At 38.6% G+C, this 17469-nt stretch overlaps 2 protein-coding genes across 12 annotated transcripts in view; one reads left to right on the top strand and one right to left on the bottom strand.

Moving 5' to 3' along the window:
• The window catches only part of LOC102597203 (DNA topoisomerase 6 subunit B-like), a 30022-nt gene extending 13345 nt beyond the window's left edge, over positions 1-16677 (top strand). Inside the window, exons 1-9 of one of the 11 annotated variants that reach the window (XM_015304852.1) lie at positions 385-690; positions 831-899; positions 1278-1466; positions 2085-2146; positions 12133-12176; positions 12327-12461; positions 13855-13920; positions 16418-16458; positions 16588-16677. In XM_015304852.1, the coding sequence (XP_015160338.1) occupies positions 602-690; positions 831-899; positions 1278-1466; positions 2085-2146; positions 12133-12176; positions 12327-12461; positions 13855-13914 (648 nt within the window). In that variant the 5' untranslated portion in view covers positions 385-601 and the 3' untranslated portion in view covers positions 13915-13920; positions 16418-16458; positions 16588-16677. Of the gene's footprint in view, positions 1-384; positions 691-830; positions 900-1277; positions 1467-2084; positions 2191-2339; positions 2440-11438; positions 11538-12132; positions 12177-12326; positions 12462-13204; positions 13693-13854; positions 14574-16417; positions 16459-16587 lie in introns of those variants that run through there. The other 10 variants (XR_001472306.1, XR_001472305.1, XR_001472304.1 and 7 more) reach the window with 10 other exon arrangements.
• LOC107058754 (uncharacterized) lies at positions 6657-11246 on the bottom strand. The gene is made up of 2 exons (XM_015304851.1): positions 7420-11246; positions 6657-7331 (listed from the first exon to the last, which is right to left on the bottom strand). Exons 1-2 carry the CDS (start codon positions 7766-7768, stop codon positions 6889-6891), a joined length of 792 nt encoding a protein of 263 aa, XP_015160337.1. The 5' UTR covers positions 7769-11246; the 3' UTR covers positions 6657-6888.
• Positions 16678-17469: the final 792 nt, after the last annotated feature.

Here is a 17469-nt window from a genome sequence, read left to right as displayed (position 1 = left end):
TTCTGATTTATGCACACATATATTGATACTTGGTTTCATTTGAACTCTTATTTTATATATATTATTACCTTACATATTCAGTACATTTTTTTCGTACTGACTTCCCTCGCGGGCGACGCTGCATTTCATGCTGCAGGCACATGTACTCCAGCTAGTTGACCTCCTCAATATGAGCATATGACACTCAGCTACTTTTGGTGAGCTCCAGGTTGTTTCGGAGCTTTATTGTGTCCTTGGTAGATTCATTTTGGTATTGTATCGTAGTTAAGGGTAAGGCGGGGTCTGTCCCGACCTACTCTAAGGATTACTATCTTTTAGAGGCTTTGTAGATTTATGTCTATGGTTTAGTTGCGTCTCAACAAGTTGTGGCCTCGACGGCCAAGTCTTGTATATAAGGTTTTAGGTCTACTTATGTCAGTTCGTATCGTTGCATCCTATGTGAACTTGTCACAAAATTGTCATAGTTACATGCATAGTAAGCACATGTTACATGTTGGTTCTCTCAGGCCTTTAGGGTATCGAGTGCTTGTCCGTCTTAATTGGATTTGAGGCGTGACATTATCCTTTTCTCTCATTTCTACAGGCATTGATTTGATCCAAGATGAGTACAGGACTTCCCATTGAGATTAAATCTTTCATGAAAAGTGAAAATTATACCTCATTCTGTAGGCTGGATATTGATAATTACAAGTATGAGATGACTTAGAAATAGAAAGCTATATTTAATAATGCATGGTAACACAGGATTATATTGTTTTGTTTTCCAAGGTATATTTCTGTATTACGCCTTCTTTTCAGGAATGTTCCTAACATTCATACATGAAAAACAGGAAAACGAAGACCGGTGGCATGGTGCTGAAATCCAGATTGTCGTTGAAAGGAACTGGACAACGTACCGAGTATGTAGTTCTTGAATAGTTGTGACAAAAATTCTCCTAAGTTGAATTCATCTCATTCATGCGTTGAAAGAAAACTTAGTCAAATTATTCACCTTCTATATTTCTGATTTCTTTCTGTGTTTACAGTCCAAAGTCAATGCATTATATGCGCGACAAATGGCTGTCATCACGCCCTATGCCCAATTCCTTTTCCAATTCATACCAGATTCTCCTGAGTGCTTTCTCTATCTCCCCTCCGCCCCTTCACCCCTCTCCCTTCTCTTCTCCCCTTTGTTTTAATTAATTTGTTTGTGCAAGCTACAAGCATGTCAACAATTTTGAGTTCGTAAAATATGTGCTGCATTCTTCGGTTTCACTCTAGTTTTTATTTGATTGTAGGAAAAATGTGCTTATAAGGTTCACCAGAAGAACATACATAATGCCTTCAGTTCCTCTTGAGACCAAGTACCATCCATCTGATGTGGACATACTTCTTATCAAACGGCTTATAACGGAAACATCAAAACACTCTTTTGCAGTTTTCCTTCAGCATGAATTTGTGGCAGTCTCATGCAGAACGTTTAATCGGTGAGAACTTGAAGCTGATTGCATTCATCTGTGTGAGATTCCTTGATAAAATAAAATTAGTTGGCTCTATGGCTTATTGACCTTTGAAATTAGTTTATCTATTATAGAGCTTGCATTCTATTCAGCCACTATTAGACGACAATTTGTTATAGTGGTTACTTACTGCTCAATGCTCACCAACTCAATGCAGTTGGAAAAGATAAATTGTCATAGTGATAGTAGAGTAGGTGGAGTTTTTTTTTCTGGAACTGGTTACTTGTAGAGTAGGTGGATGTTTTTAAGGTCACACATTGTTGCCATTAGCCAAAAAAAGAGAATCGACCACATTGAAGGGCATGTTGAAGGCATTAATCAACAATGATACACTAAATGCATTGTTAATCAAGATAGTCTTCAAATTTTCAGCTTGGGGAATGTCCTTACACTACTGTGAGAGAACTTGTTTAGAATGCACTTGATTCTGCTGAATCCATCTCTGAACTTCTAGTTGTAGAGATAACCATGTAAGTGATTTTTTTTACTATTTTAGATAACTACTTCAATGAGCTAACATAGATCCTATAATGGGAACCTCTCTTCATAGCTAGGTTAGTGTTGTTTTTTGTTTTGCTTCTGTAGTGAAGAGATTGGCAGAAGTAAATTTAATCCCATGATTGGTCTGGGTGACCATGAACGTAGAGATGAAGCCCTATATATTGGTTTTGAGACAGCAAAGGCTCGTGAGGTGTGCAAGCAGTGATTTACTCTCACTTAGATGGCATTGTCATTGATATTTTATGCTCACTGTTTGACATTAGCAAATTTCATTAGTCAAACATTTTTCTAGCAAATTTCATTTGATGGCATTGTGATTTTTCTAACTACTGTGTCTAGAAAAGACTTGCCAAGGAAGCTCGGGTTCTAGAGATTCAAGCAAAGAATGTTGCTCTTGGGAAGAATGTAAAAGACCCTGCAGCTACAAAGACAGCTAAGGGTAGGGAGGCATTATATTATAGGGTGACATGCAATGTATCATCTGTTTCTCTTTGTTCTTCTATATGCTGATTCTGCTCTAAGTATGCACGACAAGAAAAGTACATTGTTGAATTAAATCAATTTGGTTTAGTTAGTGGAAGATTATTCTTCCCTAAAAGACTTTTATTACTGTACTTTGTTTCTAGTATAGGAAGAGGAATGTCACATGATGATATCCCGAATATGTTTGTACGAGGTTTGATGTGCTTTCCATTTCCAGATATTTTACAAGTGGAAACTTTTGCATGTTCCTGCTTTTTGTTATGTTCCAACTTCTTTCATTTTTTCTTGACCTGCAATTAGGAGAAAGGTGTTTTTTAGACGCTTGATACATTCGTTTCAACTTTCATCTCTATTATTTTTAAATTATTATAAACTTTAAATATGGATCCCGTTAAAAAAAGTAGTGGTAAAAAATCAATTTATGGAAAAAATGGTGCTACTAGTAGGAGTGGGGGAGGACTTAGTTCTCATTGCAGCCTAGATTTAAAACTAATACCACCGATTATACTCATGTTGATGAAAGTTTTTTTTATATCATGTCCCACTATTTTAGAATTTAATTCTTAATATTAAGTAGACTATGAGACCTTAAATAGATGGTTTGCTAATTTTGAGGAAGAGTTGGAGGAAGTAGTAGAAATAGAAAACCAAGACTTAGATAACACCCCTATTAGTCTGGCCACAAAATTACCACAATAAAATGATCTCCCTCTATAACCACTGTTTGGCTTTACTGAAAACTTTTTTGACCTCTAGGGGAGAGCAGTCAGTGATATAATTCTCGCTATGAATTATGGATAAAATGGGGAAATTAAAGAGAAGAAATAAAGATAGATAGATAGATAGACACAAAAACAAGAAATAAGAAGCAAGCAAAAGGTATATTAAACCTTAAGACCTTAATCTCTTAATCCTACAAGAAGCACCTAACTCTTACGAAGACCTCGAGGGAATTGAATTCACCTCGCAACCCGCATTTCTAAGCAATAGTCAACCCAAGCTTGTACCAAGCTCTCAACACTCATACAATAATTTCAAAATATAAATATTCAAAATAGTCTACCTAAAAGAGAACCCAAACTAGCTATTTAAAGTTTTAGGCATTTATTACGTAAGAGGCCCAAAAAGGATAAAGGGTGAGAGCTGGGTCGTGCTTGCCTAAGGGACTCGGCGAGTCACCAATTGGTTCGGTGATATGACCCCTCCCTTGAAGCCTTCTGGAACATTTGGCGAGCTTGGGTCCTCGTCCAAGCCATTGGGCGAGTCACCGAATGGCTCCTGACCTCGCAACCCGCATTTCTAAGCCATAGTCAACCCAAGCTTGTACCAAGCTCTCAACACTCATACAATAATTTCAAAATATCAATATTCAAAATAGTCTACCTAAAAAAAATCCAAACTAGCTATTTAAAATTTCAGGCATTTATGTTATTACATAAGAGGCCCAAAAAGGATAAAGGGCGAGAGCTGGGTTGTGCTCGCCTAAGGGACTCGGCGAGTCGCCAATTGGTTCGGTGAGATGACCCCTCCCTTGAAGCCTTATGGAACATTTGGCGAGCTTGGGTCCTCGCCCAAGCCATTGGGCGAGTCACCGAATGGCTCTTGCTCGCCTAAAGTCGCAGTTTCGTCAACTATATTCCCTCACTTCCTCAAGCGATCTTCAAGGACCCCTTCCTTGCCTCAAGTACAACTTAGCAAGTAACTCTAGGCTATCCTTTCCGGCACATACTTGACTCTCATAAGGGCTTTCAATTTGGTCCATGTTGGATGGTGTCCATCTTGAAGTACTAGAATGATACCTTTTCATGTATTCCCACCATGTAATAGCAAACCCTTCAAATTGAGCAATGGCAAAGCAACTCTTCTTGACCTCGGTCAAATCATTGACCTGGAAGATTCTTTCACAAAGCGACTCCCATTCGAGATAAGCATCGGGATTGCATTCCCCCTTGAATGGTGGGAGATTAGTCTTAATAGAGTTGATTCCAACATCTCGGCCAACATTTCCACCTTGGTCCCCATAATAGTTTCCTCGGCCCTCACCCAATTGGTTGTTGTTGTAGTAACCTCTTTGGGCTTCTCCTTGATGAGGTAGGTTTGGCGGGACACATGAAAGAAGACAATATGGGAACCAACCTCAATGTGGAGAACCAAGGGAAGCCTATGCCAATCAAGAGTATGGTCAAGAATTGGTTGAGTATGTGGCATTTGGTAGGGTGGATTTTGGTTTAGGGGTGCTGGGTAAGGTCGGTTTTGGTTTGGTGGAGATTATTGATTGAGTTGGGACTGGAATGGTCGATTGGTATTTTGGACATTGGAACTGAAACGGATTGGTATGTTGGGTTGAACGCTTGATGGAAGGCTCCGGGTGTGATAGTAGGAGAAATAGTGTGGTCGTGACCACTTGTGGCAGGAAAAGTAGCTTGTGGGGTGGAATTAGTAGTGTTAATTTGACCCTCCACATTGTTCATTCTATAATCCATCTTCGACACACTACCCTTCGTGGTGGCCATTTGGCCTTCCATGTTCTCCATCCTCCAACCCATATTAGTAATTGCCTCCATTATAGATTCCAACTAACCCCTCCCATAGGTGGTTGGGTTTCACTTCCGGTTTCCATAAGACAACTCAACAAAAACAATAAACAATGCTAGCGTTAGTAAAATGAACTCACAATCACTCGTAAACATATACCTTTGATTGCCTCTCAAATTGACTCGGCTAAGGTTGAAGATTGCTTATACTCGGTTCATTAGAACCTGAGATTAGGGCCATAAAATGAGTTTTCGATCGCCGAATGCACTGTTTTCTTCACCAAGTTGAAGTTCAACTCGCCAACTTGAAGTTTAGCTCGCCAAAATTTACAGAATGTTAAGGTAATTCGGTGATCTGAGGGTCAATTCGGCAATTCGACCTTTGGACTTTGGTGAGCAAAGTCAGGATCGCCGAAAGTTCCAGTGAGTGCACCTGAAGACCATTGAAAATAGTTTATCTATTGCTTGCATTCTATTCAGCCACTATTAGACGACAGTTTGTTATAGTAGTTACTTACTGCTCAGTGCTCGCCAGCTCAATGCAGTTGGAAAACATATAAAATTGTCCTCAAGGTCACACCCCAATTCAAGGTTCAAAAGCTCCAAAACACTAAAACTCTCATAAAAACTAAATGAACGACCAGGTGACCGAACTATCAGTCCCAACAAGTCATAAGTTAAGGACCAATGTTTTGGACGGCGAGAGGCGACAAAAGGCGGCAAGGGCCTGCCTCACCATGCGGCGAGGCGCTCGCCTTTTTGAATCGAAGTGCCAATTAATACCAAAAATTTAAAATATTTAATTGCATATATAAATATCCAAAATCTCAATAACAATAAGTCAATAACATATATTAGCAAATATTTCAATTCAAAAACTAAAAGTAGATACTAAAAGTCTAGAACTTTAAAGACCCAATAATTCAAAAGACAATACTAGAACTCTAAAAGTCTATTCTTCTTCAAAACTATCCAACACTTGAAGATCAACATCCTCTACATCATTATATTGCTCCTCATCTTCTTCCTCCTCGTAGTCTTCATCAATTAGTGTCCGAGTCCTACTTGAAGTTGAACTTGTAGATGTAGTTTCTACTCTTTTGCCCTTTGTCAAGTGCACTTGATCTTGAAGAAAGTCCCCTAAGAGGATAGATACTCTCATCAGCTCCAATTGACGTAGCAACATTACCCCAAGTAAGATCATCATCCTCATATACTAGTTCATCTTCATCATAACGACGTTTCAATGTTCTATTGTATTTAATGTACACTAGATCATTGAGATGCGATAGTGCAAGCCTATTCCTATTTTTGGAATGAATCTGCGCATAAGTTATAGATATTAACTAATAGATATTGATAATAATATAATATGGAAATTAGGATATAATTTTTTTACTTACGTGTTCAAACACATTCCAATTTCGCTCACATCCGGATGAGCAACAAGTTAGGCTTAATACTTTCATGGCAAACTTTTGCAAGTTTGGTGTTTTCACTACCAAATAGTGACCACCATTCCACTATAATAAAATAAATTTAAAGGTTAATGAGTATATAAATAAGTCAAATAATTTAAGTAAGAGCTAAATCAACTCACTTACCCGGTGACCTTGTGTCTCTAGCTCTTTTAGCCGGACCACAACCAAATAGTCCATCCGCCATTTTGTACCTAGGAAGCTCAGCGACTAGTAAATCTTGTATTGCTGTATCGGGGATCATCTTCTCAACACATGCATAATACTCGGTCCACAGGCTCTGTAGTAAAGTTACCTCTTCTTGAGCTTTTATAATACAATCCTGGGTTCAAAATATAGACTGCAGCATGCAAAGGCCGATGGAGTTGGTCTGACCACCTTGCATCAATAATTTCAAAACACTTTCTCATATTGCTTCTTAACTCCACGAAAACCCCATGCAATAGTTTCTTTGGCTCTATTATCCATTGCTTCATAAATATAGCCCATTGGTGGTTTTTCCTCCCCATCCATCAAACAAAGCACTTTTGTCAAAGGGCCACAAACTGTAAGTGCTCGAACAACATCATCCCAAAAGTGGGCAGAAATAATAAGATTGGCAACTTCTTTCCCCAAAGTTTCCTTTGCAAATTTACTTGAAGTCCATTCGGTTGAGAGGACTAAAGTTCTCAAGTTTTTTCTTTGTATGTACATAGCTCTCAAAGTTAAGAAGGCCATTGCAAATCTTGTCTTGGCAGGTTTCACCAAATTTCTTTCCTTGGTGAATTTTCTCATCAAGTTTAACAACAATGGCCTTTGACTAATGTAAGAATGGATTCTGATGGCCTTCTTAAAAACTGTTAAAGTAAGATTATAGTAATTAGTAGCTAATAAGTATTAAATATTGACTATAAAGAAAGTTAGAGGATAGGAGAGTGATATTACCGGAAGCATATGGCTTAACCTTGAATATGCCACCAAACATCAAGTTGATGCAATGAGCAGCACATGGAGTCCAATAAATGTGTGGATACGCACCCATCATCATGCTTCCCTCTTTAACATTCTCACTAGCATTATCGGTGACAATTTGTACAACATTTTCCGATCCAATTCTTTCAATAGTGCTTTCAAACAACTTGTACATTTTGGTGGAATCGGTAGATTCATTGCTAGCATCAATAGAACCAAGAAATACACTACCGATTGGAGAATTCACCAAAATATTGATGATCATTTTACCATTTCTGCCGTCCATTTGTCCATCATAATGGAACATCCAAACTTTGTCCATTGCACTTTATGCTCATCAACAATTTTTTCCACTTTCTCCACCTCTTTGTTTAGGTGAGTAACTCTAACTTCATGGAATGTAGGAGGCTTCAATCCGGGGCCATGTTGACCTACTGTCTCAAAAAATTTATCAAATGATTTGTGATTGACACAATTAAAAGGGAGCCCCGCATCATACATCCATATTGCAAAAGCACTTACCGCACACTCTCTTAGAATTAAGGACTGAATGTTCAAAACTAAAGGTCGCTCCACCGTAGATAGGAAGGCTAGACTTCCCATACTCACTGTCTTCCGACTCAAGGCGTTCGCTACTACATTCGCCTTTCTCGGATGGTAGAGAATAAAGAGGTCATAGTCCTTTAGAAGCTCAATCCAGCGAAGCTGCCTCGAATTAAGATCCCTTTGGCTCATTATATATTGAAGACTTCTTTTATCAGTGTAAATTTCACAACGAACTCCATGCAGGTAGTGCCTCTAGACCTTAAGCGCGAAAACTACCGCCGCCAAATCCAAGTCATTAGTGGGGTAGTTGTGCTCATGTAACCCTTGCCTCGACGCATAAGCAATGACCCGGCCTTGCTGTATCAAAACATAACCCAAACCAACAAGAGATGCGTCACAATAGCCCTCGCCTTCAACTGGAAGAGTCAATACAGGTGAGTGAAGTAGTCAGCAACTCCTTGAGCTTCCGAAAGCTCAACTCACACTCCTCAGACTACTCAAAAGGAACATCAAGGCGAGTCAACCGGGTCAAAGGTGTAGCAATGGTGGAGAAAGAAGCCCTCCACAAACCGTCTGTAGTAGCCTGCCAAACTGACGAGCTCCGAACCTCAGTAACTAAAGTGTGCCTAGCCCAATCACGAATAGCCTTAATCTTTGTCGGATCTACCATGATGCCATCCTTGGACACCACATGCCCCAAGAATGCTACAGACTCGAGCCAAAATTCGCACTTTGAGAACTTGGCATAAAGTCGTTGATCTCTCAAGTCTGGAGCACAATCTTCAGATGCTGCTCATGATCATTCCTGCTTCGTGAGTATACCAGAATTTCATCTATGAACACAATGATGAAAAAAATCAAGATAAGGTCTGAACACCCGCATCATAGTGGCCATATCACTAGGAACTCATAGTGGCCTTATCTAGTCCTAAATGTTGCGGTCTTAGGGATGTTCTTAATCCTCAGTTGATGGTAACCAGACCTCAAATCAATCTTCGAAAACACTGTGGCACCCTAAAGGTCAAATAGATCATCAATCCTAGGTATGGGGTACCGGTTCTTCATCATCACCTTATTCGACTGCCTATAATCAATACACATGCGCACCGTGCCATCCTTCTTCTTCAAAAACAGAACAGGAGTGCCCCAAGGCGACACACTAGGCCTGATGAACCCCTGACCCAAGAGGTCTTGAAGCTGAACACTGAGCTCCTTGAGCTCTATAGGAACCTTCCGATATGGTGGAATGGAAATAGGTCGAGTACCCGGCTCAAGCTCGATAGTAAAGTCAATATCAGGTTCCAGGGGTAGGCCAAGTAAGTCGGTAGGGAACATATCTATAAAATCTCAGACAACATGCCTGGACTCAAATTAAGAGACCTCCCTACTCACATCCCGCACATATACCAAATAGGACAGACGTCCGCTAGCCTCTAGCCTCCGAGCCTGAATAAAAGACATAAGTCCAATCGGTGTGCTACTAATGGAGCCCTGCCACACCACCGGAGGAATACCATGCATGGCTAAGGTAACGGTCTTAGAAAAACAATCTAAAACTGTGTGATATGGAGATAACCAGTCCATGCCCAGAATCACATCAAAATCAAGTCTAACAAGATAAGGTCAGCCCGGGTGTAACGCCCCCGAATAGTAACTAAGCATGATCGAAACAATCCACTACTAAAGACTCACCCATGGGGTCGACACACATAACGGCATAGCCATAGGCTTAGAACTCTTACCCATACAAGAAGCATAATGCCTACACATAAGAATAAGTTGAACTAGGGTCAAATAAAGTTGAGGTAGGCTGATTGCAGAATAGAATCGTACCTATCATCACATCGTTAGATGAATTAGCCGCCGCCCTTGCTGGAGCTGCATAGAAATGACCATGTCTGCCTCTGCCCTAGCCATTAGTCCTATTGCCTGACCTACCTTCTCGGTGACCACCCCAAATACCCTGATAACCACGGCGACGCCGAACCCTAACCTCGACCCCTAGCTGGAGGTGCTACTGGTAGAGCTGTCTGTAGAGCAGGAGCAATCCGCCTACGCATATGACAATCTCTGGACCAGTAACCCAACTCACCACAATCAAAGCAACTCGACGATTATCTGCCCCAGAAGAACGACCACCACGGCCTGAAGCGCAAGAGTGGAACACATGGTTATGACTTGAGCCAACCTCACTAGGACTCGGTCCCTCACTTAAGCCTCCAACGAGGCCTGCACTGGCGCTGTTGCTATCGCTGCATGGGCCCTTAATAAGAGCCCGTCTGCTCGGAACGGGACCTGTTGTAGCTACCCTCATATCTGGCTCTCTTGTCGCTGCACCCTTGGGCCTCACGACGGAGCTCCTCAATAGTGCGGGCGTGATCAAAAACATCCAGAAAAGAATGACCCGTGGAGACCACGGACTTTGTCTCAATCTGAAGTTGAAGCCTCAACCCATTAACAAAACACCAAACTCTCTCTTCCTTAGTAGGTAGAATCATGGTGGCATGACAAGAGAGCTCATGAAACCTCGCCTCATACTCTGACACCGTCATGGAAAAGGGTGGGAAACCTGGAGGCATAATGTATCCTTAGTTAAATGAATGATCAGAAAGTCAAGCTAACAGTTAAAAGCCTCACATTAATCCAACATCACGTTTTAATTTTTTGTTTGTTTGGCATTTAGTGTTTCAAGTTTTGCACGTGTACATGACTATGGAACTTGAAGATGGTTGTATCATGAAGGTTCCTTGAGAACAAGATTAGAAAATCATTTTTTAGTGGAAGTGTAAAACTGAATTAGAAAAGCATTCAATAGGAGTATGCATCTATTATGTAGCATATGCAACCATTTGAACTAACAGTTTGCTTTGCCTCGAGGTTGATTTCACGGGTTGCTTCTGGGGTTATTTTTATCCTATAATCACTTGATTATCGAGCAGAGGGTCTATCAAAAACAACTTCTCTACCCCAAGACATGCGTACAATTTGCTTACACCATTCCCTTTTCAAACCTCACTTTTTGGGATTACATTGACATATTGTTGTTGTAGTGTAAGTGCTCCTCATTTTGCGAATTGAATTGGTAGATTTATGATAGTTACAATTGTGGGTGTTCTTTGTTGAATGATTTTTGATTACCAGTGGAAAAAATTACTTGTTTAAAAATATCCTCCATACTTGAATTCTATGATTGTTTTTAGAGTTTGGTTCGTAAAATTCCGGCACATCACAGTGTTCTAACTAAATAATTTATATATTTTGTCGGAGAATGCACAAAAAATTGCTGAATACTTATCTTCCCATCCACGAGTGAAGAAGGTTGATTATGTAGGTATTTTTGACCATCCAGGGAGGTCTTTGCACTTCTCTCAAGTATGGTTGTCGGTATCCTGCCACCATGAAGCTCTCCATTGAAACTTATTGTTTAAATGTTGATCAATTTGCAGGCTATGGGTGCAGGATCGATGCTGAGTTTTCTGACTAGTTCTTTAGCACTCTTTAAGCATGGTGCTGAGGCTACCAAGTACGCATTTAAGTCAGTTTTGGTTAGTTTCATCTTATGCTCAATTACAATTTTCTAAGATCGTATTTTCCTATCAAACTACTTCCTAGTGATATTTGCCTTCTCAATTTTCCCCCCATTGATTATAGTAAACGTGCAAATATTCTTCTGCTTTGGTAGTCCTTCATATTCTCTTTTGATATTTGGACTGTGAGGACACAGTCACATTTTTAGTTGGGGGTGGCTCCCTTGTATTCATTTTGTTGATTGTTTCTGCATATTGTGATTGTGATCTTGTCGGGTGTACTTTTCTTTCATTGGTGTGCCCTTGTCGGGCTTTGATATTGTGGATGTTTCTGTTGATATTATGTTGGATTGGTGTATTTTAGTTTTTGAGTTATAGCTTGTAGCTTCTTTGTTTTTTTTATTATAAGATTTGAATTGACGAATCCCGATGGTACATAGAGAGTTATGACTTTCTAAAGGTTAGATCGTCGATTGCATGTGAGTGTTTGATTGGCATTGATAGTTGCGAAGTCTGAGTAGCCGTTCCCGAAAAGATGCATGAGGTTGCCTGAATATGGATTGGTTGACGTCTTTCTTAAGGGCGTAATCATCGTCTTTTTGGGAACGTAGAGATGAAGCCCTATATGATGATTTTGAGACAGCAAAGGCTCGTGAGGTGTGTAAGCAGTGATTTACTCTCACTTAGATGGCATTGTGATTTATATCGTATGCTCACTGTTTGACATTTAGCAAATTTCGTTAGTAAAATATTTTTCTAGCAAATTTCATTAGATGGCATTGTGATTTTTCTAACTACTGTGTCTAGAAAAGACTTGCCAAGGAAGCTCGGGTTCTAGAGATTCAAGCAAAGAATGTTGCTCTTGGGAAGAAAGGAAAAGATCCTGCAGCTACAAAGGCAGCTAAGGGCATGGAGGCTTCATATTATAGGGTGACATGCAAGGTATGATCTGTTTCTCTTTGTTCTTCTATATGTTGACTCTGCTCTCAGCATGCAAGACAAGAAAAGTACATTGTTGAATTAAATCAATTTGGCAAGTTAGTGGAAAATTATTCTTCCCTAAAAGGTTTTAATTACTGTACTTTGTTTCTAATATAGAATAATGGAAGAGGAATGCCACATGATGATATCTCGAATATGTTTGGACGAGATTTTATGTGCTTGCCATTTCCAGTTATTTTACCAGTGGAAACTTTTGCATATTCCCTCTTTTTGTTAAGTTCCAACTTCTTTCATTTTTACTTGACCTTCAATAAGGAGGAACAAATGTATTTTAGACTGGCTCCTCTTCTTTAGTTATTAGGATATATTTTCCTAAGATTATTGTAACACATGATCCTTTTTCTAAGAAAGTGTCTTCTGCAGTTTTGTCTTGAACAAAGTATGCATTGACACAGACACATGGGAAATTTGGTCTTTGTGCAAAGATATGGTACATTGAGCAATTGGTAGACCTGATCATCTGACGTTCTTCTGATTCTTCATTTTTGTGTATTAGTTATTTGTGTTATATTCCCTGTCTTGTTTCTGTTCATTATAGGAGGTGGTTGCGAGGGTGGTGGATTATGTCTTCGGAATAAGAGAATATTTTTGTACTGTTAGAATGCTTCTTCCAGTGATTTTTGCCTTTTGCCTGTAGTTCTTCTTTCCATTTACTTGTGCTCATTCAAACCTCATTTCTACAGGCATTGATTTGGTCCAAGATGAGTACAGGAAAATTATACCTCATTCTGTAGGCTGCATCACAAGTATGAGATCACTTAGAAATAGAAAGCTATATTTAAGAATGCATGGTAACACAGGATTATATTGATTTTGTTTTTCAAGGTATATTTCTGTATTACGCCTTCTTTTCAGAAATGTTCCTCACATTACATGAAAAACGGAAATACAAAGACCGGTGGCATGGTGCTGAAATCTAGATTGTCATTGAAAGAACTGGACAACGTACCGAGTATGTAGTTCTTGAATAATTGTGACAGAAGTTCTCCTAAGTTTCACCTCATTCATGCATTGAAAGCAAACTTAGTCAAATAATTCAACTTTTATATTTCTGAAAACTGATCTTTTCTTTCAGTGTTTACAGTCCAAAGTATTGCATTATATGCAACAAATGGTTGTCATCACGCCCTATGCCCAATTCCTTTTCCAATTCATATCAGATTCTCCTGAGTACTTTCTCTATCTCCCCTCCGCCCCTTCACCCCTCTCCCTTCTCTTCCCCCCTTTGTTTTAGTTAATTTTTTTGTGCAAGCTACAAGCACGTCCACAATTTTGAGTTCGTAAAATATGTGCTGCATTCATCGGTTTCACTCTAGTTTTGAATTGATTGTAGGGAAAATGTGATTATAAGGTTCACCAGAAGAACAAACATAATGCCTTCAGTTCCTCTTGAGGCAAAGTAAGTACCATCCATCTGCTGTGGACATACTTCTTATCAAATGGCTATAACGGAAACATCAAAACAGACTCTTTTGCAGTTCCTTCAGCATGAATTTGTAAACATTGGGAAGTCTCATCTGAATGTTTAATCGATGAGAACTTGAAACTGATTGCATTCATCTGTGTGAGATTCCTTGGTAAAATAAAATTAGTTGGCTCTATGGCTTATTTATTGACCATTGAAAATAGTTTATCTATTGCTTGCATTCTATTCAGCTACAATTAGACGACAGTCTGTTATAGTGGTTACTTATTGCTCAGTGCTCACCAACTCAATGCAGTTGGAAAAAGATATAAAATTGTCCTTTAGGTCACACCCCAATTTAGGGGTACATAATACTGAACAAAGCACAATGACATTCTACCCATTCATGAACATTACAATATAATATTTCATAAAATGTTTGATCATCATTCAATTAAATATATGAAGTCTTGGAAGTATCAAAACAGTGTGCGGAATCAAAGTAAATAATACATATCACTATCATGTCTTATGCACGTAGCTAGACCTCATAGTACATGCCATACGACCTCTAAAGTTGTAGTTAAGCAAATTGAAACAAGGATAACTAAGGCAAGCAAGGGGTCCAAATATTATCGGTCCAAATCAGTTCCGGTAGACCCGTTACACTTAGTATTGATTAGGGTCTGGTTTGTGGGGAGGGGGGGTTACCAGAATGGGTCCTAGGCATTTTCTCGATTGACCCGCACCGTCGCAACAATTAGAATTTTTTAGTTTTAAAAAAATAGATTAAAACAATCATGTAAACGTTGGCTCATATGTATACTCTCAATCTCTCTTCTCAATTCTAAATTATATTTTTGTGCTATTGGCTAATTGGAGTTAGAAGATTTATTTAAAGCAATTTGCAAGCTTCAATTAATATCCCTCAATTATGGCTTTTGGTTATATATATGTGTGTATGCTTTTACTTACACGTTTGATACATTCGTTTTAACTTTCATTTCTTTATTTGTTTATTTATTATATTTTTTTGTTATATTTATCTTGTTGGTTTTCTTATATTTTAATTATTTTAAACTTTAACTATGGATCCCGTTAAAAAAGTAGTGGTAAAAAATCAATTTATGGAAAAAAAAAGAAGGTGCCTACTAGTAGGGGTGGGGGTGGAAGTAGTTCTCATTGCAGCCTAGATTTAAAAATTAATATCGACGATTATACTCATGTTGATGAAACTTTTTTTATTTCACGTCCCACTATTTTAGAATTTAATTCTGAATATGAAGTAGACCATGAGACCTTAAATAAATGGTTTGCTAATTTTGAGGAAGAGTTGGAGGAAGAAGTAGAAATAGAAAACCAAGACTTAGATGACACCCCTACTAGTCTGGCCACAAAATTACCGCAATAAAATGATCTCCCCCGTGTTCGGCTTTACTAAAAACTCTTTGACCTCTAGAGGAGAACAGTTAGTGCGGCCATATACGTGTTAATTTCCTATATTAAGAAGTTGGGTATAAACCTATGGTGACTTTGGGCCTTTAGTATTGTGGAGGTTATTTATGCACCTTCATGTTGTTGATTATAGTCCGTTTGTGGTGTTTCGTGTGCATAAATTTTGTTGGTTTTATTTCTTTTGTGGCAGTGCTATGCAATTTTTATTATTGTTGAGAGATTTGTTGTTTTTCGTGTGATTTATTATCAAGGGAAATGTATTTAAGGGCCTAATTAATAGCCCTTGCAACATCTTTGTTGTGGCAATAACATGAAACAAAAGAGTAGTGTCGAGTTATTTTTTGTTGCCCTTAAGCATTTGTCATTTTGTGTATGATTGATCTACTGCAACTCCTTATAGACATTTTATCCCTAGAAGGAATCCTATCAAAAATAATATAGCGAGGGTGATGTACTAGTATAAATGCAATAAGTAAATGTATCGCATACTATAGTCTTACAGTGATAGGGAATTGGATTTAGAAATTAGCCTAAGGGAAAAGGGTGGTAGAGGCATATTGTGTCCTTAATTAAATGATTAGAAAGTCAAGCTAATAGTTAAAAGCCTCACATTAATCCTGCATCGCGTTTTATTTTTCTGTTTGTTTGGCATTTAGTGTGTCAAGTTTTGCACGTGTACAGGACTGTGGAACTCGAAGATGGTGGTATCATGAAGGTTCGTTGAGAACATGATTAGAAAATAACTTTTTAAGAGGAAGTGTAAAACTAAATTAGAAAAGCATTTAATAAGGGTATTTTGAACTAACAGTTCACTTTGCCTCGAGGCTGATTTCGCGGGTTGCTTCTGGGGTTATTTTTATCCTATAATCACTTGATTATCGAGCAGTGGGTCTATCAAAAACAACTTCTCTACCCTAAGATATGCACCGTTCCTTTTTCAAACCTCAATATTTGGGATTACATTGACTATGTTGTTGTTGTGGTTAGTGTAAGTGCTCCTCATTTTGCGAATTGATGAAAAAGGTCAATGATGCAGGTTTTTCTAACCATCCAGGGAGGTCTTTGCACTTCTCTCAGGTATTCAAACAAGTGACTTTTTTGGGAATTTGAACACATGGTCTATGGTTGTCAGTATCCCGCCACCATGAAGCTCTCCATTGAAACTTATTGTTTAAATGTTGATCAATTTGCTGGCTATGGGTGTAGGATCGATGCTGAGTTTTCTGACTGGTTCATTAGCACTCTTTAAGCATGTTGTTGAGGCTACCAAGTACTAAAGCATTAAAGTTAGTTTTGGTTAGTTAAATCTTTTGCTCAATTACAATTTTCTAAGATCATATTGTCCTATCAAACTACTCCCTAATGACATTTGCCTTCTCAATCTTTTCCCCGTTGATATAGTAAACGTGAAAATATTATTTTGCTTTGTTCTCGTATTCTCTTTTGATATTTGGATTGTGAGGACACAATCACATTTTTAGTTGGGGGTGCCTCCCTTGTACTCATTTTGTTGATTGTTTCTGCATAATGTGATTGTGCTCGTAATGGATTGGTGTGCTCTTGTCGGGCTTTGATATTTTGGATGTTTCTATTGATATTGTGTTGGATTGGTGTATTTTAGTTTTTGAGTTGTAGTTTGTAGCTTCTTTGTTTTATTTTATTGTAAGATTTGGAATGACGATGCCCGATGATATATAGAGAGTGACGACTTTCTAAAGTTTAAATCACCAATTGCTTAAGGGTGAAATCATCGTCTATTTGGGAACATTTTGACTTGGTTGGTACTTAGAGCATATTCGTGCATGTGAATAGTATCATGAGCATACCTCTCCGTTTTTAAAAGGTTGAGCATTTTATGAATGATTTTATGACAACTCTTACAACTCTTTTTGTGACTTTTGATTCGTTAGCGGTTAAAATGTTCAATACTACTTGTATTTTGAAAAGGAAGTAATTAGGATATTGAACCATCTTGATTGATTTGCAAGCCATGTGTGGTGAGTTGTTGAATTAGCCTTGTGTTCGCTTTTGTCACCTAGAGCTTGCCCGGCTGGTCTTGATCTAGTTTGGTTGGAGAAATGATCTTAG

This window comes from Solanum tuberosum, unplaced genomic scaffold (genome assembly GCF_000226075.1).
Source record: "Solanum tuberosum cultivar DM 1-3 516 R44 unplaced genomic scaffold, SolTub_3.0 scf00628, whole genome shotgun sequence".
Classification (NCBI taxonomy): Eukaryota; Viridiplantae; Streptophyta; class Magnoliopsida; order Solanales; family Solanaceae; genus Solanum; species Solanum tuberosum.
This window is presented reverse-complemented; position numbering and strand designations above follow the sequence as displayed.

Bases quoted from the DNA above. Each gene is read 5' to 3' on its own strand.
- LOC107058754 (XM_015304851.1), bottom strand. From the start codon at position 7,768: ATGGACAAAGTTTGGATGTTCCATTATGATGGACAAATGGACGGCAGA. The intron at 7,332-7,419 runs GTAATATCACTC...TTACTTTAACAG, and splicing joins GGTTAAGCCATATGCTTCCG to TTTTTAAGAAGGCCATCAGA.